The 26,920-nt window shown below is 37.1% G+C and overlaps 2 protein-coding genes across 2 annotated transcripts in view; both read left to right on the forward strand.

Annotated features, from left to right (window-relative positions):
• LOC123314196 (acetylcholine receptor subunit alpha-like 2) overlaps positions 1-26,920 on the forward strand; it is a 65,765-nt gene that overhangs the window by 6,327 nt on the left and 32,518 nt on the right. The window lies entirely within an intron of this gene.
• On the forward strand, positions 178-9,586 carry LOC123314199 (protein hairy). Its single transcript, XM_044899330.1, has 3 exons — positions 178-728; positions 7,469-7,564; positions 8,514-9,586. The coding sequence occupies exons 1-3, from the start codon at positions 648-650 to the stop codon at positions 9,150-9,152; spliced, it is 816 nt and encodes a 271-aa protein (XP_044755265.1). The 5' UTR covers positions 178-647; the 3' UTR covers positions 9,153-9,586.

Genomic DNA, 26,920 nt, shown 5'->3' on the forward strand with positions numbered 1-26,920 from the left:
AAAAGAGTGAGCCTACTGGCAAAAAACAAAAAAGGGATCTCCTAATTTTGTCCCATTAATCGCATTGCATTATAGGGTGATGTAATTATTGTTGAATTATTATCATTTCGGGACCATGAAGTGACTCAGTCAAACAATCAAGTTCAGACACAGACTATCAACCTTCAGTGTCCCACAGCCTACTTGACGATGAATTTAACTGAACTCGCATTAGAATAAAAGTGACAGCCTGCACCCTTTCAATCTCGATGATCTTATGAGGCAGTTATTCACTGGAAACCATATCCTATCGGTATATTTTTCGTCAGCATACCTGGAGTCGGTAAAACTTCAAACAAGGTGCAGGACGCAAGTCGAAGGGAACAAGTGACCCCCCTCTCCAAAATCACTACCAAACAGACGAGCGTGTTGAGCGTGAGCCCGACCGAACCGGACTCTTGTAATCATTTTCGTTTATGCCGGCGAGCGTTAAGTGCTCTGAACGGAGGATCAGCGCGTGCACAGCAAGCGGCACACGATCGTCGAAGTTTCAGCGATCGCGACTTTTTGCGTTGTGATTCGAGGGTTTTTACACGACAGCCCCTTCGAGTTTACTTGAATAAATAAATTGAGTGCCGAACTGTGTTTACTTGTGATATATTGACAATATGGTGCAGCCGACTTCAACCACTATTAACCCTTCCGAAAATGGATTACACGGAGTCAAAAAAGCGAGCGACAATCGCAGGGTAAGTTGAAAAAATTTTATATAATTTTTCTAAGGTATCAAGCTTCATTCAATGCGAAATAATTCGGTAGCAAATTTTCGTCGATGTTGACATTTTAATTTCACGATAAATTTTTAATTATTTCATGGAAATATTCGAATGGAACTCTAATCGAGTTATTTTCAAAATTTTTTATCGGGGAAAACCGTGCTTTCTAAAAATAATTCGTTGGAAAATTTCCCTGGAAAATTGTAAAATCGTGTACGTACGTATCTAACAATGAATGCATTGACGCACTTGTTGTTTGAATAAATTAACGCTTCCTTGCAAATTGCGCTGAATTACTTGGATGTTACAGGAAGACCTGGTGAAATTGTAACAATCGAACCGGACTTGTTATTCGATGAGTTTCGTGGTACTTAACACAAGGTTTTCGCAAATTGGCAGTAATTATTTGAACCGCATTGAAATTTTCATTAGGTTAATGGCTATCATATTTCTGACGATGAAGAGAGCTGGAATTTTGAATGCGTACCAGAAACACTTTAAAATTTTCGTTGATTTTTTTTTTTTCATATATGAACCGCACTTTCTGTATGGGCTATACGTTGATATTTCGCATCAGTCTTACTGATAGATCATTCAGAGCAGAATTCGAACAGTTTGTGGAAAAAAGATCCACAAAATTGACTGTTCTTATCTGAGATATTCAAATTGATTTTTGTGAAGTGAATAATTTTACCCAGACATATTTTTGAGTCCTCAAAAAACAAATTTTGGAGTTTTTCTGTTTTTCCAATCGTGGATTAATTTGCATGAGAAGGTCTGAATTGAGAGATATTTCTTCTTTGAAATTTACCTTCTATCTCCCTGATATGATTCATCTTAGCCTTCGTGTTAGCCTCTTTACAAGGTTTAGGTAAATGAATAGTTGCGAAAAAATTTGGGGGGTGATTCCTTGACAAAAAATAGTGCTGGTCCCTCATATAGCCCCCTAAAGATAGAATCTGCAATTTTCAATCCCTCGCTATTCTTTTGACAAGGAAATACCCTCCTAATTTTTTCGCAACTATTCATTTACACCCTGTATATTCTCACTATCACGATAGTATCCCACTCAATCATTGGTATGGTATTTTTTTAATCTTAAATTCGCGAAAAAAGTTTCGAATTTGAATGAAATTCGCGATTTAAGAAAATCAACTCGAAAAATTTTTGTCTATGTGGGCCATCCTGTAAAGGGCGTGTATTTAACTTGTACAAATATTTTAACAGTAGATTCTTGAGATCGAAAGAAACATTTTTTTCCTTTACCATTTTTTGCGAATCGGCTCGGTTTGAAAGAAACAGGCTGTTGAAAAACCAAAAAAATGTTATTTTTTAGTCCTATCTCACAAACGGTTTTATCGAATGAAATGAATATCACCCACGTCTTCCAGTTTTCTCATTATGACCATTACGTACCATAAAAATATCGAAAATTCGAAGAACCAATTCTTGAAACTAAGTTTGACGCTATCTAACGAATATTTGAAAGTTTTGAAAAATAAAAGTTATCTTCTATTTCTCCAGATCCCCAGAAATTTAGTGTCACAGATTTAGCTAGTTATTCTGAAGGTTATTTTGTTCTTCCAGGGGTGGCACAGCTCATTATGAAATCTTAAAATGGCTATATCTTTTTATCAGGGCCGATTCGGAAAAACTGGTATAGGAAAAAAGTGTTTCTCTTGACCTCAAAAATCTACTCTTATAATATTTGTACGAGTCAAAGACTCATCCTGTATATAATTACGAAATACAGGAAAAATTGAAAAGGGGTACTTTGAATAACAGACTAATTAGTAAAACTGGCACCTTTTTTTATGCTTAATTTTCACGTCCTTGATGTCTCGACCCTCTTCACACTTTGCACGCATGAAGGACTCTCTGGAGCACTCAATTATTAATAATCGAGACGTTACAGTTTATCTTCAGACGATTGTTTGTCGCGAGATACTTAAACCCGTCTGGAGATAACTGTGATGAGAGGCATCACGCGATTTTACATATTCAAAACAGGATGAGGATAGTTGGAAAAATGTAACCGCCGTGAAATATGTAACAGGATTATCTTAGGTCAAGAATTAGATACGAACTGCTGATAGAATGCTCACGTACGCGTACTATTCGATTGATTTTGAAAATTATTATAAATGAGAGAAGTTCGAAATTTTATCGACGTCGTTAAAGGCTTCTGGAAGAATTAACTGCTTTGTAATCTGGGAAGTAGAGCCCTCCAAAAAATTATTTTTCAAATGTTGAAAACGCTTTGATGTTATCTCTGGTATTTACTGACCCTGTCTGCTCTCTGAATTCTCGTTTTGGTCCAATTAAATCTCCTGAAATCTTATGTATTTTCGAATTTCACAGATATTTTTTAATATCAAATTACTCTGAAACTGCGCATTATACTAGAAAGTATGAGGAATACTTTCATTTTCCAAAAAGGTCAAATAGTCATTTTTGAGGGTTAGGTTCTTCGAATTTCTGGTATTTTTATGGTATGTAATGGTCATAATGTGTTCGGAGAAGATTTATTACATCAATAGAAAACTATACTCCGAAATTCATTCCTTTCAATAAAGTCGTTTGTGGGATTCAACTGATATTTGCATTTTTTTTTTGATTTTCAAAAGCCTGTATATTTTCCAGTCTAATTGGAAAAAATAGTAAGGGAAAAAAGTGTTTCTTTGAATCTTCTGTTAAAATATATGTACAGGGTGGGCAAAATTCGTTGTCTACTGAAGGGATCTCGAGAACTATAGCAACCAGAAGAAAACGGACGGCACATTCTCGAGCTCTTTTTTCTTGACTAATCCAAAACTGAAAACAGATCCAGCCTAACGTTCATAGATTTTGCGTTATGAACGAAAATTGAGAAATTGTTATTTTCAATGAAGCTGAATAACTCGCTTATTTGAACTCGTATTCGAAATCCGTTGTTACATTCTACAGGCACTTTTTTATGAGGAATTCGAATATGATATTATTAAATTTTTTGATACAGCCATTTTCGAGATACTACAGGGATTTTTGATTTTTCGAATGTAAACTATAGTTGAAAGTTCTTTCATCTTGCTGCATTTTTTTTGCTGATTTCAAAAATGTATCATATGTCGCTATTCACATGAATATAACAACAAGAAAAAAAAATTTAGTACTTTTTCCTACTTTTCGACTCTCTGTTGAATTATAAGTAGGCTAGCTCACCATAGCAACCGTTGAATATGCATTATATTTTGTGAACCTGAGCCTCTATGATTGGAATCACGGATTGCTCAATAAATATTTCGATGATTAATCGTTTGTTCTCGCGATGTTTGGCATGCTTATCTTACGATGGTTCACAAATCGAATACTACCGTTGACAGACGTACCTATTTACTTTTGTAAAAATTATAAGTATAGATAGCTATCGTATTTTATTTATATTACTCACTCATTTAGTTTCTTTCATCAATAGAAAAACGATAATTGAATAAATTTTCTTTATTAACAATCAGAGGAAAGTCTTTTGCTCTCTTCTGAAGGATATCGATCTCTATATTGATATATAAAAGAAATAATTATTCAACAGTCGCTGATTCCTATAATAGAAGGTTGAGTTCACATAGGATTATGTGGAGTTCACAAACCATAATGAATTTTTAACGGTCGCTATGGTTACGCCAGCCTACTAAAAATTCAACAGTGAATCGAAAATGAGGAAAAAGTATTGAATTTTTTTTCTTATGTTATATTCATGTGAATAGCGACATATGATACATTTTTGAAATCAGCAAAAAAATTGCAGCAGAATGAAAGAACTTTCAACTATAGTTTACATTTGAAAAATCAGAAATCCCTCTCGTATTTCGAAAATGACTGGATCAAAAAATTTAATAATATCATATTCGTATTCCTCATAAAAAAGTGTCTGTAGAATGTAACAACGGATTTCGAATATGAGTTCAAACAAGAGAGTTATTCAGCTTCATTGAAAATGACAATTTTTCAATTTTCGTTCATAACTCAAAATCTATGAACGTTAGGCTGGATCTGTTTTCAGTTTTGGATTAGTCAAGAAAAAAGAGCTCGAGAATGTTTCGTCCGTTTTCTTCTAGCTGCTATAGTTCTCGAGATCCCTTCAGTAGACAACGAATTTTGCCCATCCTGTACAAGTCAAAGACTCACTCTGTATGTGTAATCTCTGGGGATCACTATATAGAGACAAAACAATAAATTCTGTATCTCGGAAATTTATCGTAGGATAATGTTCAAATTTTGTACGGATTTCCAAAACATCATTTCAAAGCCAAATACTATTTTTTAACTCGATTGATTCCGTATTTTCGGAAATTTCTATCTTGAATTCACGTCAATACCTTCCTCATTTCCAATTATCGAATATTAAATTTGTCCCAGATGAATTATAACGTCGATTCAACGCCAAGAAATATTTATGTCCCGGATCACTTCGACACGATTACGAAAAAAAATCGTTACCTGCCAGAAAATACCAACTGGACCAATCTCTCTCCGATGGTCCGAGTCACGTGCGACTTTTCGAAATAAACGACTGGCCTAACGGGGAAAAACTGGCGGTTTGCCTGTTCAAATTGGCATGAAAACGAAAATAGATCGATCAAATGCCAGCAGATCTGTTATCTCGCTCGTCTTATTTATCCTTTAGCCGACTGCTCCATACGACCGGAGACCGAACGCCGGCGTCGGTCAACTAGTCAAATGCTTCCGAGTATACTTGAAGGACTGCTTGGGTATGAGGAGAAAAGGCTTCCTTCTAGCTATAGTGATTACTTCCTCCACTCTTTATTCTGTGTCTGCGACAAAATAGAAGCGTGTTCACTGTTCTGTGAAACGCCATAGATTAAATTTCTACTCCAAATATTGCGCTTCAAGTTTATCGTAATAATTCCAACGTCATTTCTGGTTGATGAATCGAGTCAAACGCGTAGTTTTCCGATAATAATGATAAATATCATTATCTGATAGACATTGCATAAGTCAATTGTTTGCGAAATATTTTCCTTGTAAGAAAAGTCGAGAATGGGGCTATCTTTGGTGAAAAGCTCATTTTCTCATTAAATTTTCTTCTGCCTTTTTACTAATTCGACTTGTTATATTGTTTTCAAATGATATATCTAGATTTGACCAGAGATATTCTGTGAAAATCTAGTTTTGGTAGGGAATCAAAGGGTGTTATCTGGTAAACGGCATCTGCAAGTAGATATTATTGTATTCATTTTGTATTTTCACCTGAGAGAGGAACTACTTCCAAATGCCGTTTGTAAAATAGATCAGCCCTTTAATTATGTACAACAATAATTAACAGTCCGATGGTTCGGACTACATCTTTTTATCGACAATTTTCCACTAGATTCTTTGTTTCAGAGCCTATCTTAAGAGGTTTTTCCTGATTTTGTATACGTATACATTTTTCAATTCTGTACTACGACTGTTCAATTTATCGTGAAACGATTCTTTCAATACTTTCCAAGACATTTTATGTAGAATAAAGCGGAAAGAGGTAATTTTCGTTAATATTTTTTTTTAGATTAGACAAAGCGATAAGAACTTCTTATAATACAGGTTATTTTTGTCTTTATTTACGTGTGCAATGATCGAATCAGAGTATCAGAGATACAGAAAATGTTCGGATTCGGAGATCTTTTTCAGATGGCATATTGTGATATTCCATGAATTGCGGTTCTCGAAATCCCAGCTACAAACAATAGCTTTATACAGGGTGAGTATTTGACTCGTACAAATATTTTAACAATAGCTTCTTGAGGTCAAAATAAACACTTTTTTCCCTTAACATTTTTTCCGAATCGGCTCGGTTCAAAAGATACAGGCTGTTGAAAAACCTAAAAAAAAAATTATTTTTAGTTCTATCTCACAAACAGTTTAATCGAATGAATTGAATTTTGGAATATAGTTTTTGACTTGTTCTTTTGATCTTTTTCGAACACAAAATAACACCCACGTCTTCCAGTTTTCTCATTATGACCATTACATACCATAAAAATACCAAAAATTCAATGAACCCATCTCTTGAAACTAAGATGGGCGCTATCTAATGAATATTTGGACGTTTTGTAAAATAAAAGTATTCTTCATATTTTTTCGTTTAATGCGTCGTTTTCGAGTAATTTGATGTTCAAAAATTGAAAAAGTATTTGTGAAATATGAAGAATTGGGTACACACTCTGATTGAAAGATTTACAGATGTGTAGTGTCACAGATTCAGCCTGAACGTAATTTTGTTTTTCCAGGGGTGGCACATCTCATTAGGAAAACTTAAAATGGCTATATCTTTTTATCAGGGCCGAATTGGAAAAAATGATAGGTATAGGAAAAAAGTGTTTCTTTTGACCTCAAGAATCTACAGTTACAATATTTGTTCGATTCAAAGACTCACCCTGTATAATTCGTCCTGAAGCACACTTCAGGTTGTATATTGGTGCAAACTCATCGTACCAAAGAGCCAAACTCCAGTGTTAACTTGCCTTCTCGGCTCTTTTAAACATCTGCTGGTTTCGAATGCAGCTTTGACCAGAAGCTCAACACCGCCTAGCTCGTGTGGCTCTTTCTACAGCGGTGCACTGTCGGAATCATTACCGTAATTATTGCGGCATTGAATGATGCCTTGATCTGCCTCTTGATGCCTCCGTCTCTCTGTGCCTGTTTCCCACGCTCAACACGTCCTTTCTCTTTTTCAGAGTAACAAGCCAATCATGGAGAAGAGGAGAAGAGCCCGCATCAACAACTGCCTGAACGAGCTGAAAACGCTCATTTTGGACGCCATGAAGAAAGACGTAAGTGTTAATTGATTGCTTGAATCCGTGGTTCCGGCTCCTTGGTTTGTTGTTTCCAATGAGGCTTGAAAGATTTTGAGATAGTTTATACAACGTTTTGCTCGTTGAATTCATTGAGGGGTGAAATCCGTTCAATAGTTTCAGAGTTATACAGGATGTCCGCACTATGGGGCAGCGGTCGATTACTCTAATTCTATTAACTTTACAAAAAAAAGTTTCAAATAAAACTTTCCTCTTTTTAAGTAGTGCATCTCCTAAAATTATTTAGAACTATACAAAGTGTTTCGTTTCTTCTGCACAGCTATCAACTTCGTTAGTTTAAATGAAACACCTTATATATTTTTACATTTTTGAATTCCTTGTTGAATTTGAATATGAGTTTGATAAGACATTTATGTCTGAATTCTCAACGGTTTTCGCGAAATTTGACTTTTTATTAATATTTTGACAGTTTGAGGTACTTACATAAAGGACTATAGCTCCGTCCCTTTTCTATGTAATTGATTCAAATTTAGACTGTGTCTAGTCAATAAATGATGCACTAAAAATTTTCTTTGTAAGTAACCATATTATATACAGGGTCCACGAAAACTTAAATCCATTATCTAAACAGAAATTCATCAAAATCTTAATTTTTTTAAATGGCAACCCATATTTTCTTTCTTTTCATTATTTAAACATTTTTTGTTCGCTTTTAGTTGTTTCAAATAATGAACAGAAAAAATTATGGGTTGCCATTAAAAAAAATGCTTTTGGCAACAATTAGTACTTTGAGAACGTGGGTTTTTTCAAACATCTTGCATGAATGAAAGGCTATCTCTAACGCCTATAATTAATGAAAAAAAACCTATTTCGAGTGCTCCAAAACGAAGGTTCTTCATTGGAAATAACGAGCCGAAAAATTCTTCACTCCTTAACCAAACACCAATTCATTATTCTTTTGTTACAGCCCGCCCGACATTCCAAACTGGAAAAGGCCGACATCCTGGAAATGACGGTCAAACACTTGCAAAACCTCCAGAGTCAGCAGGTCGCCATGTCTGCCGCCACCGACCCTGCAGTCCTCAACAAATTCAGGGCCGGATTCAGCGAGTGTGTGACCGAGGTTGGTCGGTTCTCAGGGCTGGACCCCACTGTACGCAGGCGGTTGCTGCAGCACCTAACCAACTGCCTGAACCAGAACCAGAAATCGCAGGAAGTGGCCCAGGTCCAGGTCCACATCCTTCCGAACAACGGCGCCAGTCTGGAGCAGGTACAACACGGCAACGGCATCATTTTCAGCAACGGGAGCGTCGGTGGTGTGCAGTTGGTGCCTACGAGACTGCCAAACGGTGATCTGGCCTTGGTTCTGCCCACTTCCGCTACCCAGACCCACACCAGGACCACAAACACCTCCCCGTTGCCTCTTTTGGTCCCCATACCTCAGAGAACTTCCTCTACGCACTCAGCTTCCAGTGGATCCTCCAATTACTCTCTGAGCGCGTCGCCAGAACCTATAGTCGACCACTGTTACCAACCTAGACCGCTATCGTTGGTGATGAGGAAGAACGAGCAGCCAGTCGTCGAGAAACCTTGGAGACCTTGGTGACTATCTCCGATGTGATTTTTATGGTTGTGATAGTTGTGTGAAGGTTCCTCTAGATATAATTTTGGAAGCCTTTCTTCTGGATTCAAGTCTCTGTGATAGAGTATCAATTCGATAAACTTATACAATCTAAATTCCATTAAACGAAACTGTATAGCTTACTCGTTGGATTGCATTACTTGACAGGTTTTGTGAATCACCCAACGAGTCGGTACTTCACGATTGGAGCTCTTATTTTTCGGGAAATTTGTATATTTGATTGCGAGAATGTATATATTGTAAATAAGATGTCATATGTAAATACATATATTATATTTTTGAGGAGAGAATTGGAATTTATGTGCCTTATATAGCAACAAGATCATGAAGTCTTCCAAGACAGCGTCTTGTACTGTTAAGTTGAGATATTTATATGAATATATGTATATTTTTTGCAACGTGTTTGCTTTTATTTTTCATTCACTTTGACCTTTAGTGCATATCAAAGATCTTCTCCTCATAATCCCTCGAAAAATTTCAGAAGCCCATAACTCCCTCCAAGAACGGAAAAAGTGTTGAATAAACTCGAAAACTAGTACTCCCTGTACATATATAGCAGGTGTATATGGCCATTTCATTTTTATTTGAGAAAGTTAGAACCAAATCGTTGACTTGGGGCTTTTGGAAGAGCCATAGAGGACGAAAAATTATATACAGCGGACTGAAAAAATACAGGCCGTGACTACAATGATTCCTGAAGAAACGTGGTGCCACAAATAAGGTCTTTTCTAACGTTTTCTTCGATGAAATTGAAAGCAAGAGAGTTTTTTTTGAAATTTAAGATTATAACGACGATACCTTCATTAAAAAGCACTCCAAGGTTTTATAGAATGAGGTTTCCAGCAACAAATTTGAATCTTGCGAGAAGTTGGCGTGATTTTAAGGGGGTAGAAGCACCACCAAAACGTAGGCGTATGCCTCATTTTCTTGTTCAGAAATTTTATAAACGAAAACGTAAAAAAGTTCCCATTTTCGATCTTTCGCATCCCAAAAGAGGTGCATATTTGACCCCAGGTTCTCAGACAAGGAATCCTATCCTACATTTTCGCAGCATCTCTAATAAAACTGTATAGCAACTACAGGATATTCCTAAATTGGAGGTACAAATGAAGAGATTACTTAAGTAATAAAAGAAAGTCCCATAAATATAGGACTTTTCGTTTTCGAGATATAGGGTGTTAAGTTTGAATTTTTGGATTAAATTGATGTGCCAAAACTAACAATGTTATTATTCACCCCAGCTTACTAACTGAATTTTTGTGGGATTTTCGGGAGGATCGTTTAAAATTTTTTTTCTCGAAATCGGTAGTAGATACGACAAAACCAGAAGAGACCAAAAAGTTCGGTATAACAACAAAGCTTCTTCTTAATTTTTTTCAAATTAACAGTGGCTCACCAAAAAAAGTTCTGGAGGAAAATAGGGGACAGTGTTCCAGAAAAATAACACCCTGTAGATTTGCCATCGAAATTGGCATGTCACATGGTGTGAACTATCGATTAGAATATCTATGCCAAATTTCAGTTGAATATCTTGTGAAGTGTAGATACTATAAGAGAAAAACTTGAAAAAAATTTTAACTTCAACACCCTGTATCTCGAAAACGCATCGTTTGCGGTCCCATGTTTATAGGCCTTTTTTCCTTAAAATCACACACTCTCTTTTCGTTTGTACCTCTTCAATATCCTAATAGACTTTTCACAAAACTAGTCGATCTGAATGTAACGATCAAGAAATTGGTTTTTCCATAGTTATTTACGTGCACTGTTCAGTATATTTGGTGTTATCGAAACCCGATATAGCATCGTACGTTTTTTCGATATTTCGACAAATCTTATCTATCCCATGATATGGATAAATGGACGGACGACACGTGCCAGTAGCAGGAGTAGATAAAATTATACGAAATTTTCGTGACCAGGTTCATGAACGTCCATCATGCACGTGGACTCTTTCCTGCGTTATTTGTCAGGCTCGCCAGATGATTTTAACCTTTCCCACTAGCCTCGTGCGTCATTGTCCTTACTGACTGATGCAAAAATGAGGTGATGTTTAGACGGTTCGCGGATTTATCTCATGGAAGTACCGACTACTGATGTGATGAGAAGGTTGTTTTGTTCTCTCCGGCTGAAATTTGTCGTCATTTTCTGACTTTAGATACGACCTTTGCTGCGGATGATAACCTACAATCAGTGAATGATGAAATGACATGGCGTTACGCTTGCACAGGAAATTGTGTTTTTCCACCAGTTGAGATAATTTAATGCTTTCATCAATTGAACGAAATAATCTTGGGTGTTCCCCTATAATGTCAGCATGATCTCCGGCTACTGAGTAAATTTAAGTTCGAAGATGATCCCAGCTTATACAGGGTGTCTGTGAACAAATGCGAAGAACTAAGAGAGATGATTCCTCGATGAAAATGAGCAGGGGTAGTTTTTTTGAAATCGACCTCCCTTAAAAGATACAGCCTTTGGAAGGCGATGACGAGTAGACAGTTTTCAATTTTTTTACGGGTTCTCAGAAACTCTGAGTCATAAAACTATACATAATATGAAGCATTAAGTAGATGTTACTCACGCAATTTTTTTAGATCTGTAAACTTTATTATTAGGTGTTAAAAATAACACCATGTACGTCTCCAATTCAATTTATTAGAATCAATTCATATTTTGGTAGATTTGGAGTTGTTTCGGTTGAATTGAGTTGTTTGAATGTGTTCGACACTTCGTATACTACAAGGGATTCTTTATGATCCTTTTATTGGTAGCTATTCGGTTTCTGTCTGCGAATTGAAATAATGAAACGATTCAATGAGTTTCACAGTTTTGACATTAAACTTCTTTAATGACGTTCTATAACCAAATACTGAGGACAGTGAGGACCAAGTTTGTGAAGGATTTAAACTGAAAGTGTTAAAGAGCAATTAACTCATTCCTCATTCTTAACAACATTCGGATAGTCGTTTACGATGAGATTGACTAGGAGTTGAAAAAATCATACTAGAAGGCTAAAAAGGAGAAATAGAACTATACAAAGTGTTTCGTTTCTTCTGCACAGCTATCAACCTAGTTATTGCAAATAAGAACACCCTATATATTTTTACATTTTTGAATTCCTTGTTAAATTTAAATATGAGTTTGATAACACAACTATGTCTGAATTCTCAACGGTTTTCGAGAAATTTGACATTTTATTAATATTTTGACAGTTTGAGGTACTTACATAAAGGACTATAGCTCCGTCCATATTCTATGTAATTGACTCAAATTTGGATAGTGTTTAGTCAATAAATGAAATACTGAAAATTTTTTTTCCAAATAACCATATTATATACAGGGTCCACGAAAACGTAGATCCATTATCAAAACAGAAATTCATCAAAATCTTAATTTTTTTTAAATGGCAACCCATTTTTTTTCCGTTCATTATTTAAACATTTTTTCTGTTCGCTTTTAGTTGTTTCAAAGAATGAACAGGAAAAATATGGGTTGCCATTTAGAAAAGTGAAGATTTTGATGAATTTCTGTTTTGATAATGGATCTACGTTTTCGTGGACCCTGTATATAATATGGTTATTTGCAAAGAAAATTTTTATTGTATCATTTATTGACTAGACACAGTCCAAATTTGAATCAATTACATAGAATAGGGGCGGAATTATAGTCTTCTATGGTAAGTACCTCAAACTGTCAAAATATTAATAAAAAGTCGAAATTCTCGAAAACCCTTGAGAATTCAGACATAGTTGTGTTATCAAACTTATATTGAAATTCGACAAGGAATTCGAAAATGTGAAAATATATAGGGTGTTCCATTTAAAATAACGAAGTTCATAGCTATGCAGAAGAAACGAAACACTTTACCACCTTAGGGTGAAATGGTTTTGAGTTTCAACACTCTAATATGGACAGATAAGCCGTTTATTCGGGAGAGGAGCAAAAACAAGGTGAATTCATATGAAAACCTTCAACTTTCCGCAATCTTAACTCAAACCCATCAATATCGAAACGCATAAAAATTGATGAAGCAATAAATTCGACAGCAGATCGTGACCACTGGAGCGTTCAAACAGACCTGACGATTTCTGTCATCTCGCATCGAACGTCAACGCTCAATCGAAAAAGTCAATTTTGAGTCATGGTGGCAACCGAAGTGGAACGCAATTGAGATTCTAAACGCGTATTCGTGCGCTAATAAAATATTTAATGAGAAGCACGCGTTTCCAATAATCCAGACGAACACGTGGCAGGTACTAAATATATCTTCATTACCGCTCACCTACGTAGGTGAGCACTCCGTGCTATTTTCTTTGCTTATCTTCGGCGCAAGGTGAGGTTAAATGAACCTGACTGGAATTAATAGAACTACGATGGAGGTTACGTAAAACGAGACTCCGATTGAGGGGGATAAGTGCGACTGTGATGACTGTCACGTTTAAATATTAGTTTTACAACTTTGTTCGTTGTTGTCCTTCGGTGGTTTCATGCTTTCGGATTGGTGTTGGTAGAGCAACCCATGAATTACACGTAGGGTGCATTTTTAATTGAAGAAGGCTTGTAAGAAAGGTGGGAGGAGTGGGATAAGACAACCCTTTGGAAGAGGTATCACATCCAGCATTTTTACAGCATCTTCAAAGAAACTCTTAGTAGCAACTACAAAGATGTATTGATATCTAGTTAGCCTAGACCAGTTCCATGCATAAAAAAAATATTGCGTTACCTTAGCAACGAACAATAACTCATTAGAAGTGTCAGTGTGAAGTTTCAGGTCGAAAAAGTGAACCAGAGTTACGCAATAAATTAAAAGAAAGAAGATGTCCACCGAAATTGTAAAAATCGAAAAATTTCAGTATTGAGCCTTCATCAAGTACCTGATCTATTCAAAAGTGTTAAGAGATAAGTGGATTTACGAAGATATGCTTAATACCCTTGGTGATCAACGTCCTTCGTATGCGACCGTGAAAAATTGGACTGCAAGCTTCAAAAGAGGTGAATTTTCCATTGATGATGATGACCGATCGGGAAGGCCAGTTTCTGTGTCAGTCCCCGAAAATATCGATGCAGTTCATGACATGATTTTATCAGACCGTCAAATTGGGCTAAGACGGATATCTGAAGCACTGAATATTTCATACGAACGCGTTCGTTATATAGTTCACGTCAATCTGGACATCAGAAAAATTTCTGTAAAATGGATCCCCAAATGTTTGAATGTTGGCCAAAAGCTTGCAAGGGTAGAATCATCGCGTTCGATCTGTGCTCGATTTGAAAACGATGTAGACTTCTTAAACCGAATAGTTACTATGAATGGGTACATTTCTACGATCCAGAAACAAAGCAACAATCGATGGAATGGCGACACTCTGGTTCTCCAAGACTTAAGAAATTTCGTGTCCAAAAATCTGCTGGAAAAGTTCTTGCTTCAGTTTTTTAGGATTGCCATGGAGTAATCATGATTGAATTTTTGGTTAAGGGTAGAACAATAACCGGAGATTACTATTCGACATGACTGACCACTCTACGGGAAAAAGGTGTTTTGTTTTTGCAGGACAACGCCCCTGCACACAAATCTCATGTTGCCATGCAAAAAATTCGTGATTTAGGGTTTGAATTACTAGGACACCCCACTTATTCACCAGATTTGGCTCCATCCGACTATCACCTCTTTCATCAACTGAAAAAAAGTTTAAAAGATCGTAAATATTCTTCCAACGAGGAGGTAATAAATGCTGTGGAGGGCTGGGTTTTTTTTAAAGCTCTAGAGTGGTTGCAGGTTCGCTGTAATAAATGTATCTAATTAAGAGGAGAATATATATTGAGTAATAAAATATTTTGACATTGAAGTTTTGTTTGGTTCTATAGTATGCTGAGAATTTTTCAATATATCCTAGTATAAGGTTCTAAAAGCTTTTCGAATAACTAGTCGATCTATGTCCTGTTCTAAATTAGTTCAGTGTAACGATTAAGAAATTGGATTTTCTGAAGTTAGTTAGTTGTGGGATAAGACAATCCTTTGGAAGACTTGCAATCAAAAAGGATGCTTATTCTTTTCAACGATGAGGTATTCACTTTTCGAAAAAGTGTTTTCCCTATTCTGCCATGAATGAGTTGAAACAACAAAGCAATATCTCAAAGAAATCAACCTATACTATTCTTCCATAGTATGCGTCAATAAACGTCAACTTTGCCAACGTTGAGACAGCACTTATATGCACAGACACGCATACAAAGAAACTTGACCACATTGTCTGTTGGTTCACCAGTAACCAGTACCTAATTTTTCTAGGCGGCGTGCTCCCCTGGTGGTACAAATCCAAGAATCACGACCTCAAGGGATAATCCCCTAACTAGGTAGACAATTTTTTGTCTACCTGTTTGCGTCCCAGGGCTATTATCGGACTTTTAATCAGGGACCTTTGTGGGGACGCTATGGACGTGCTCTTGGCTTTAGCAGAAGCGCGTGGCATGGTTGATGGTTGTAAAGAAATTCCGGATTCATAGAAAATAACGGTACCTCACCATCCTTTCCTGGGGTTTGACATCCTGATTCGGTGTTGAATGGAGGATTAATGTCAGAATACTTTTGGTTTATGATCAATATGAAAACGTTTTCACATAATTTGAATAAGATAAGTCCTTTGAAATAGTAGAGCCATGCCTTTTGATTTCGTTTATTTCTTGAAATATAGACGATAACACAAAAAAGTTGTAAGTATCCCTGGAAGTTCATTAATACTGGGGTTCTGTTTTCTATACTCCATTCACATTTATTTTAGCAGTCAGTTGGCCATGAAATAATTTTCTCAAGTTTTTGTAACTAGAACGGAGTAAGGTTGGCACTCATGAAATGTCGTTAATGTCATAACGCCGTTGCCACAACTAATATCAATTTTTATTACGAAAATGCTGGAAGTGATTGAGAAAAGAGACAGGGTTTCAGGAAGTGCTATTTAGAATTCAGGTCCGCTCATTCAAATAGTTATACCCTGATATTCTAAAATCCACATAACGTCAGACGGTAGCGAACATATTCAATGTATGAGAATTTATATAATGTTTCATTTGAATCTAAACGACTTATATTTCAGCTGAATATTTCCACAATCAGAAAGATTGTGAATGAAGAGGATGACAAAGAATTTCCTTCTATTGGAAAACTCAAAAAAGTGGTGGCATTTGAGAATTTTATGTTCGAGTGAATTAATGCGAAAAGTTTACTACAGGATTTTCGATGAATGTCATCGTAGAATAAGTTCCCGAAAATTGATTTTTCTATTTTTCATTTGACTTGTCCTATACTTTGTAAATATCTTAAGGTACCAATAATTACCTAATTATTATTATTATATCAATGTATTAAGATGAACAGCCACAAATACGCGCCAGTTGTCCTGTTAATTGTTTATTCATGTGAAATTTTTGTTCAAGGGTGAAGTTCATTTTGAGTTGAAACTTCCTTTAATTCCTTTTACTTATATTGATGCAAGATGATTTTTGTTGAAGAATTTAACATTCTTGTAATTATCTGTTAATTCCTTAGGGAGATACCCATTCCCAACCACTGCATCATATGCATTTCATCTTCGGGTTAATATTTTTGAAATCTACAACTGATGTAACGTATTCAAACTTTAGCCAAGGAAGATAACGAACATTAACTCTCCTCAAGCTAGTGCATATTATGATATTACACTGATCTCTTGTATTTTCCATGCAAATAACTGGATTTGGTATGCCTTCAATCAGTTTGTATAAACTTCAAATGTGTTCGTCACATATTTTCCGAAGAGATTCGACATTGTGATAAAATACGTAATAACAGAAACTTTTACGTAGAACGGGCAACATAGCGTTGATTTAAAACCCAAAAATGTTTTGACAAGCGTCATAACCCCACATTTTCGTACTATACAGAGTGAAATGTGTCAAATTTCCATGGCCAACCGAGTGCTAAAATATAACTGAATGGAGTAGGGGAGACTAGGGAGCATTGATACATGGGGAGGCTTGATACAGGCTTATATCCGCGATCTGTAGCCGTTTTCAAAAGTATTATACTAGTGAACACTATTCTTTGGCAGAGGGCATTGCGTGACGTTAATATGTAAGGCTAACAGTACTTTGTTTGTGAAATATTCAACGAAGAGTGTTTCGAGGTGAGGAATTGTAAGTTTTTACTCAAGTTACCTATGGGTTTTATGATCATGCATTAATTCTTCGGCATAAACAAACATTTCACTGGGAAATATGCATAAAACTACTCAATTTACAGTTTTATTCGCTTTTCAAAATATATGGGTATAAGATGAAAACATAAATCACTTTAAAAATTGCTTTCAGGGAGGTTTGAGACATTTGTCGTGGGGAGGCCTGATACATGTATAATCTTCAAAAAATATTCCGTAGCTAGTTGGATAGGCCTACATGAAGGCGTCTTCACCATCCAACATATCAAAGGGATTTTTAAAAACCGTACAATCCCCATGTATTTAACGAGGCCGACTTTTCTTGTGTGGAAGTGATTAACTGACAATTTCCTGATTTTTCTACACCTATAGGACCGAAGCAAGCCAGTATCATTGCTGACCTACCTACTGAGCTGAATAATCCTCTCGATTACTCTCCCAGTACATCGTATCAATCCTCCCATATGTGGGGAGGCTTGAGACAGTTTGCATGTTTTTGTGTTCAACGTTCTGTACAGAATAAGATGTTTATGTTTTGCGACTTCTATATTTATTTTGTTGAACGATTAATTGAAGAATTATATAATATAAGAAAAGTCCTGCTTCTTCATATTATTCAGTTTCCAGAATAAAAATTCCAAAAAACGTATCAACCCTCCCCAGTCTCCCCTATATTAATCACTAGATCAACGTTTTCAATGTTTTTCAAAATTAGATCGTTCAAACCTTGACATTCGTGAATACTACGAACTGAAGGTGTCAGAATTGAATATGATATCGAAGTAGGAAAAAACTTGTACATAATAGCGTTTTCCTGTTATACAGCGCTACCATTGTGAATGTTGAAATAATACCTTTCTCCAAGTCCAGTCACATCGCTTCGTTTTTACATATGTTAATGAACTTCAAAAATCGAATAAACAATTCCCTTTTACGAAACGGTCCAGAATGCATACACGTTCTCATTTCAGAAGTTGATTTATGTAAAATGATGTTTTCGACTATTTTACATACATTGACATGGGTTCTTTTTCTTCGAAGCCGACTGTATGTATAATTTGGGCTTATTAACCGATAACCTTTCAGTTGGAACGTTTGGATTATATAAATAGGTTTTGGTACTTACCAAGGTGTTCGGTCAGAGCGGCATTTCCCATTCAGTGAGACTTTGAACAATATCGACGGTTTTGTTGACAATTGGGACTCCCATAATTATTCATCGGGCAAGGGGTATTTCCACTAATTTACATGAAAGAATTTATTTCAAATGAGTGGAGAATTGCAACATAAATAATATTTTACAATGCTGTTCTCTGACTTGGAATATAACCATGAAATTGCCTACCCTGTACAGGGTAAACAAAATTCGATGGGATTGAATGACAGCTCTATAACCGTAAAAGCTAGGAAAAAATGGTTGGCGCGACTCGATTTTCATAAGATTGTTAATGGTCAAAACAGCATCCCTCTATCTTCTTTTGTTTTCAAGTTATAAGTGAAAACTCATTTTTCGTCTCTTTGTATTGGTGCCTTTATTTCGTAAAGTATCGGTTATATCGAAAAACAAATCTTACATTCTACAGATACTTTTCCATGTAGAATGCAGTGGCGTAGTCAAAGAATTTTTTCAGTCCGTCACAGTGATATAGTCCCATAGTTTTTTCTGATTCAGAATTTATAACATACGTCGTGTCTCTGATTGTTCTTCTAATAAAAAAAAACTCAAAAACTAGTTCGATTAAGTTGGCAGTTCATTTTCATTGATAATATGATAATTAACCTCATGCTCTTATGTTGTGTTAGGTTATGAGAGATTTTGGAGATCACTTTCATTCCAGATATTCGAGTAGATGCTCAAGAAATAAGGAATTTATGAGAATTTCCATGACTACTTCATATTTACCAATTAACTTCTACTAGTAGTGGCACAGCCTTATTTGTGAAGGTGTTTGAAAAGGCTGTGGTACTAGTATTGAGATTATCTACTAGTTGGAAAGGTTTCGGAACATATTCAGTTGAATCCAGGTTTATGAAATTTCCTGAAGGTGATTCATTCCATATTGGAAAATTTTTCATCCTTTCAAATATCCGGAATGAAAGTGATCTTCACAGTCTCTCATATTAGTAATAATAATGAGGTTTATTCTTTGAAATCTACAAGGTTGTTACAATTTTAATAACCGAATAATAAACCTAAGGAAATCCACTAAAGGCAAAGCCTGTGTTATTTAATAACCTGACACAATTTGGGAGCAAAAGTTTATTATCATATTATCAATGAAATGACCTGCCAACTTGGGTTTTTTATTGGAAGAACAATTACAGATTCGACGTTTATTATGCAGGGTGTTCCTAAATTGAACGTACAAACGAAAAGGGGAGATTCCTTGAGTGAGTTTAAGAAAAAAAAGTCCCATGAACATGGGGTCGCAAACGTTTCGTTTTCGTGATACAGAGTGTTGAAGTTTGAATTTTTTTCAAGTTTTTTCTCATAGTATCTACACTTCACAGGATATTCAACTGAAATTTGGCATAGATATTACATTTTAGAGTTCTCACCACGTGACATGACAATTTCGATAGAAGATCTACAGGGTGATATTTTTTCTGGAACACTGCCACCTGTTTTTCTGCAGAACTTTTTTTTGGTGAGCAACTGTTAATTTGAAAAAATGTAAAAAGAAGCTTTGTTCTTATACTGAACTTTTCGGTCTCTTGTAGTTTTGCCGTAACTACCAACGATTTCGAGAAAAAAAATTTTGAACGATTCTCTCGAAATCCTCGTGAAAATCCAAATTATGATGGGAAGGCCACTTGTGGTGAATGAATTCAGTGTCAGTTTTTGTGGAAATTTTCCTGATCTGTAGCGATGATTCATAAAGATTCGATGAACTCGTATAATCAACACAAAAAATGTATTACTATGAGAAAAAACTTGAAAAAAATTCAAACTTCAACACTCTGTATCTCGAGAACGAAACGTTTGCGCACCCTTGTTTATGGGACTTTTTTTTTTCTTAAACTCACTTAAGGAATCTCCCCTTTTCGTTTGTACGTTCAATTTAGGAACACCCTGTATATTCTGAATCAGAAAAAAACATGGGGTTCATATTTGTGGCGGACTGAAAAAATCTTTCATTATGCCACTGTATTCTAAACGAAAAAATGTTTATAAAGGGTGAGTCTTTACCCTTTACCCGTACAAATATTTGAACTGTAGATTTTTGAGGTAAAAAAAAATTTTTTTTCCTATACCCACCATTGTTTCCGATTCGGTCATTATAAAAAGATACAGCCATTTTAAGTTTTGAGCTATGCCATCCCTGGAGGAATAGAATTCCCCCTCAAAATAACAAGATAAATCTATGACACAACACATCTGTGGATCTTTTGAACAGAGTTGCAGTGTTGACACCATATAGACAAATGCCAAAAGCAACAAAGGCAGTATGAAATTTGTTTGAATCTTTCGCGCATTTTGTCAAATTCAAATATCGACGCCGGCCGTCTGATGGGCAGCATCAGCACCTGCCCGAAATCTTTAATCACTAGGTCAAATCACAAAACATTCGTTTCGCAATCTCGACCACGCTGTATAATTTGCCGTCCTACGCCATTGTTTCACAGATTCGGTACGCTCCCCGCCACTTGTGTGGTCCATATTTGAAGACTTAATTTAACAACGTTTCGAAATTGCTATAGTTTCCTCAGGTTGGTAGTAGTTAACCACCGGGTTTTTCTCGTTTGAGACCACCTGTCCCAGTTATTAGGGGAATAACTTAATAGAATAAATCTACACGGTGGTCCCATAAGGTATGTCCGGACAACCCTTCAATTTGGGACGGGAATATTTTGCATGCGCACGTTATTCGGTTATTAAATTGGACCAAATGATGGCGCTGAGGGATAGAGAAACGACGGTTTCTCGGAAAATCGGGTAGATTCGGTTTTAATTCGCTTTTAATTGATGCGGGACGAGTCGAAGGGGCTATTAAGTCCAATTTGCTAATATGAATTCGAACACTTTTTGGCTGGAAGGTCTAACTTCGAAATTGGTACAGATTTCATCTTGTGCAGTTTTCAAGGTTATTTCTTTTGATTTTGGTTTTTTTTTTTTGAACCAAGGTTTTGTACCCTCTATTAGGTATTAGCAGATATGTAATCCATCTATGAAGTATGTACATTTGAGCAGGCCATCAAATATAGTGGGTGGGCTAAATTCGATGAGATTGAATGGCAGCTCTGTAACCATAAGAGCTAGGAGAAAATTGATATTCAGAAAAATTGGATAATGGCCAAAAGCTCATCCCTCTATCTTCTTTTGTTTTCAAGTTATAAGTGAAAACTCATTTTTCGGCGTTTAAAAGCCGCTTCAAATTTTGAATCAAGGTGATTATAAGAACGCAAAACAATAACTGATATTTCTTAGAAACTCAAACGAGAAGAACTTGCCTGAAACTGAAAAATACACTGCGCAAAAAAATTAACGCACATTATGGAAATCTCAAATTTATTCTACAACTCTAGGTGCTCTCGAGGATAATTATTTTTATCAGAATTATGCATGCATATGTTATCCACTTTCAACGGTTTTCTTCAATACAGATGTTTTTTCCCAGCAGGAATAAAAAAAGATGATATTATCAGATTTTGAATGTATTGGCTTCATTCTAAAATCAGTCGTCCCCGATCAATTCTAGTGATCAATAGTTTTTCTTTCGTTTGATTTTCTACACTCGATCGCTATGCAATGCGAAACACGCAATTTGACCCAAGAAGAATGTGCCCAAGCGGTAGTTTTGCGAGAAGAAGGGTGGACATACACAAGAATTGCAGAAAGGTTTGGAGTTTCCCATACAAGTGTGTCCAGAATGTTGCAGCGATTCAGGGAGACAGGTATGAATGTCCGAAGTCCAGGACAGGGTAGACCACGGGTAACAACTGCCATTCAAGAACGTTACTTGAGAGTTTTTTCGTTGAGACAACGGTTTGCAACCGCTCGCCTCCTTCAAATTCAACTTGAGCAAACTCATGAGGTGCAAATTAGCACTCAGACAATAAGAAATCGCCTCAGAGAATATGATTTAAAGCCTCGTGTCGCGGCAAGAGGCCCAGCTCTTACCCCAGCCCATCGAAGGGCGCGTTTGGATTTTGCAAGAGAGCATATCCATTGGGAAGAGGCCGATTGGGAAAGAGTTCTCTTCACAGATGAGTCTAGATTCTGCCTCTACCATTGTGATCGACGTTCCCTTGTATACAGACGTCCACATGAAAGATATGCTGAGTGCAATTTCCTGCAGTTTCCTGAATACTACTGGTTTCGGGGAAGGATCGATTATGGTATGGGGTGGAATATCTTTGACTGCTCGCACAGACCTAGTGGTCGTTGATAATGGAGCTATGAATGCTGATAAGTATATAAGGAACATTCTTGAAGAGCTTGTAGTGCCATTTGCCCCATACATTGATGAAAATTTCATTTTTATGGAAGATAATGCCAGACCCCATCGTGCGCGCATCGTTTAGGAGTACCTTGAAGAGGTTGAAGTCTCTCGAATGGAATGGCCAGCAAGAAGTCCAGATCTCAATCCGATTGAGCAGGTTTGGGACAAACTCAAAAGAAGGATGAGAAGTTCAGAAAATCATCCAGCTACTCTTAATGACTTAGGAATCTAACTCGGAGATATCTGGAAAGGATTAGATCAGAACATTTTAAGATCACTCATTTTGAGTATGAACCGTCGTTGCCGAGCTGTAATTAACCCAAGGGGTGGAAATACCAAGTATTAAATCACTTATCAGCATTTCAGTATTTTGAAAATTGTTCATTTCTCTTCTTTCACATAAGATTCGATGAAATCCTGAATTTTTCTTCCATTTAATGTGTCTTGTTTCGTTCAAAACCTTCCCGAAAGAACATAAAAAATAAGTTATAAAGTCAATGTAGAGTTCACTTTCATTAAAATTGAGATTTTCAGAATGTGCGTTAATTTTTTTGCGCAATGTAGATGGGTACCCATCCACAAACATTAATCTGTAAGACACAGGAAATGTCGTTATCCGCGGCCATATAAAATTAACCGTTCCCAATTTTTGGAAAACACGACGTTGAATCACGTACGCCCAAACCAAACAAAACCCACGAGCTGCCGCCCAGCGCCAAATACTCCTCTGCAATAATTGCTTCCTCCATCATTTGCCGCATTTATCACTTGGCAGACCGACGGACGCGTAGGTCTCGATGCTCTTGGCGAGTGTTGTTGGAACACGTCGCCACGTGACCGCCCAAGTAGTCGGTCTACGCCGTATCGGACTTCAGGGACCCAAAAAAAAATCTACAAGACGTTTCGCATGAGTAATGCCGATGCTGGGCGTTCGTTGATAAGTATCCAATCCCGCGATGCAGGGATTCTATCGATCAAATGTATTCTCGCTGAAGAAGGTGGCAGATTTCGAAGGAAAAGTACAGAATAACGTGTTGTCGATGCGAGATTTAACTTCCAGGGCGTATGCTCAAAATTGGAGGGCCGGATTTCGAACCATAAGCTAGAAGAGAAAGGAAGGAGAATGGACAATCACTCTCTGGTAAATTAACAGGTCTGTGCCTATAGATTTACAAATTGTTGGACGTGTCGTTACCCCATCCCCCTGGGTAATCAAACCATATGTGTTAAAGCCAGAAAAACTCAAAGAGCAGTAATATATCGTCCTTCTAAAGAGCCTAGAAATGGATGAGTTGCTCCATGAGCTCAAGAAGCTTCCTTCCAATGTAGTTTGGTAAGAGGGTTACATTTCTGCGACCTTAAGGTCTATTGTGTCCCTCATCAGAGCTGTTCTCACAATTGTGCTCTCTACAGCTCGCTCCCTAGCTCCAGAGTTGCAATGAAGACCAGTATCTGAAAGAGCTTCAAGGAGGCTAAGTCCATATTCCTCCTGTAATTTTCACGTCCAAGACGTTCCTTGCGCAGGCTTGTAATGGCGAGGCATTCTGTAAACAGGTGAACAGGAGATTCCTCATCTTCCCCACAGAATTTACATTTTCAGTTTCTGATAAGCCCATTCTTATCGTATGCTTCCTGTGAGGAAGCCAGTGAGGAGGCGTTACTCATTCTTACTCAGATAAAAATACTTCTTGGATCTTGAATTTAAAATTGGAAGATTCCTCAGAGCGCTTCTCTTCCTTCTCTAGAAACTCTTTCTTATAGATGCATTTTCCTATACCACAGAAGGGCCAGTAAGTGGCGTTTGTGCCTTTTGGCAAGAGTGCTAGCCTCCTCGTAACCTTTGTTTCCAAAGTGCTCCAGGAGCTCTTGTTGTTTTTGCCTATTGTGTTAAGTTTCCTTTGGTTCTCCCATATTAGCTTTGAGTCGATACGTAGGAGTTCAGTGGTTTGATACCGGCTTGACTATCAGACATCCTTGACAGATTCTTTCTAGGTTTACGTCTACGCATCTATCGATTGCAAGTATTTCTGCCTGAAAAACACTCGAGCAGCCTAGCACTTGGTGCTTGACCTGTATATTCCAGCGCCATCCTCTATAATGGTTTTTGAACCATCTGTATACCATTTAATGGTATTAACTTTGAAATTTTGGATAGTGTATCCCTTTGCGATATTTCCCTTTTACATAGCATCGTGTTAAAGTTCTTCTCAATGCTTACTTTCATAATAATAACATCACCAGGTAGGTTCGCTAATGAGATGTACTTGTTTAGACAGAACCAGAATCTCTGACTTTTAATTCTCATTAATTGTACCTTCCCTAGATATTCTGTCTATGGCCTATCCAGGGAAGGTACTGGTAATAAGAAAACTAGGGTTAAGAGAGCTTGGTCGATTACTTCTATCCTAAAAGCATTTGTATGCAAGAAATGATTGTTTCAATAAATTCATTAATACTGGGTGTTATTCATTCATTCATTGCTGTATCCCGTTACCGGGAATAAATTTACCGAAAAACACAAAAAAATAAAATTAGAGGTGCGAACAGACTTGTAATTTCTTGGAGCTAATTGCGAATGTGTGCCCTCCTGTGACTGAAGAGACCCAACCGTGACCTGCAGGTCCTTCCACACTCCGGGCATGGATAGTCACCAACCAGATCTGGCAGCCGCTGTATCCTTCTCGAGTCTCCATTATAACTGTGTACCAAAGACATCCACTGTGATCTGTCCAACGCTAGTTGTTCCCAGTCATGATTGGCATTAATTGATTTTAGGGATTGATGCAGTATATCCTCAAACCGCTTATACTGGCCTCCTGGTTTCCGATCTCCCTCTGTGAATTCGCCATACAGAACTATTTGGGGGAGTCTTGTGTCTTGCATCCTCAGAATGTGGCCGCTCCATCTGAGTCTGTCCCTCGTTACTTGAGTCTCAATTGTTGTACAACTCGCGCGTTGCAAGACTTCTGCATTCGAAACTTTGTGGAACCATCTGATGTTGTTGCGTTTGTTCAAGCTGTTTAATATGTCGCCTGTAGGGCGTCCAGCTTTCGCTTCCGTAAAGAAGCGTTGGGAGGACGACTGCTTTGTAAACAGCTGTCTTGGTCTTCAGATTGAGGTCGTGATTTTGAAACACTCGGACCTTTAGCTTCCAGAATGCCCGTGATGCCGAATTGATACGGTTGTGTATTTCCGTGTCTAGGTTAGCCCTAGTATTTACGAAGCTTCCCAAGTATTTTAACTGCTCGACCTGTTCTAGAGTTTCATTCTCCAGGCTGATATGTGTTTGAAGGCTTTCTGGCAGACTTATCAGGATTTTAGTTTTGTCGATATTGAGCCTAAGGCCTAAAGCTTCGTATATATGTTTATAGGTGTCCAGCATTATCTTTAGATCCTCTGGGCTGCTAGCTATAGGTTCGCAGTCGTCTGCATATTGTTCCGTGATAAACTTTGAACGGGTTTTAGCTCTGAGACGCTTCAGGTTAAATAGACCTCCATCAAATCTGAATCTTATTCCAACACCTCTTACAGGCATACTCATGTCAGCAATTATCGAGACAGCTATGGCGAAAATATTGAACAGTAAAGGCGCTAACACGCAGCCTTGTTTTATTCCAGAGTTGGGTGTTATATTGCATATGCCACTCAAGTATATTACGATTCGAGAACAAATGTACCAGTGATGTTTCTAGAATATCGATGATCGTTTGCAGTTTGCATCCCCTTACCGGGGTTCATATCAAAACACCAAATAGGACTTCCAATCGTGAGCAAACTGAACAAACAGCTTTTGAACTCTTCACATTCGTTTCCAATGTTGGTTTCCCATGCTCTCTATATCTAATTTCAAACAATCCAATAGGTGTCGGTAATTAAATAGCACAATGATACGACAGGAAGTAAATATTAATTCAGACAAGTCAAATATTCAAGTTTCTCACGATCTTTGTCGAGAAGCAAACGGTCAATCTGCTTTCTGGGGCTTCCATTCCTTTGTTTCAGCGTGGAAGATTAGCTATCAGTTCATAATATCGGATTTCTGGGTTTGCCGCGAGAAAGAGAAGAACGAACAATTTGTCATGGAGAATACCGATCTTGGAAC

The sequence above is a fragment of the Coccinella septempunctata genome, chromosome 5 (genome assembly GCF_907165205.1).
Source record: "Coccinella septempunctata chromosome 5, icCocSept1.1, whole genome shotgun sequence".
NCBI classification, from domain to species: domain Eukaryota; kingdom Metazoa; phylum Arthropoda; class Insecta; order Coleoptera; family Coccinellidae; genus Coccinella; species Coccinella septempunctata.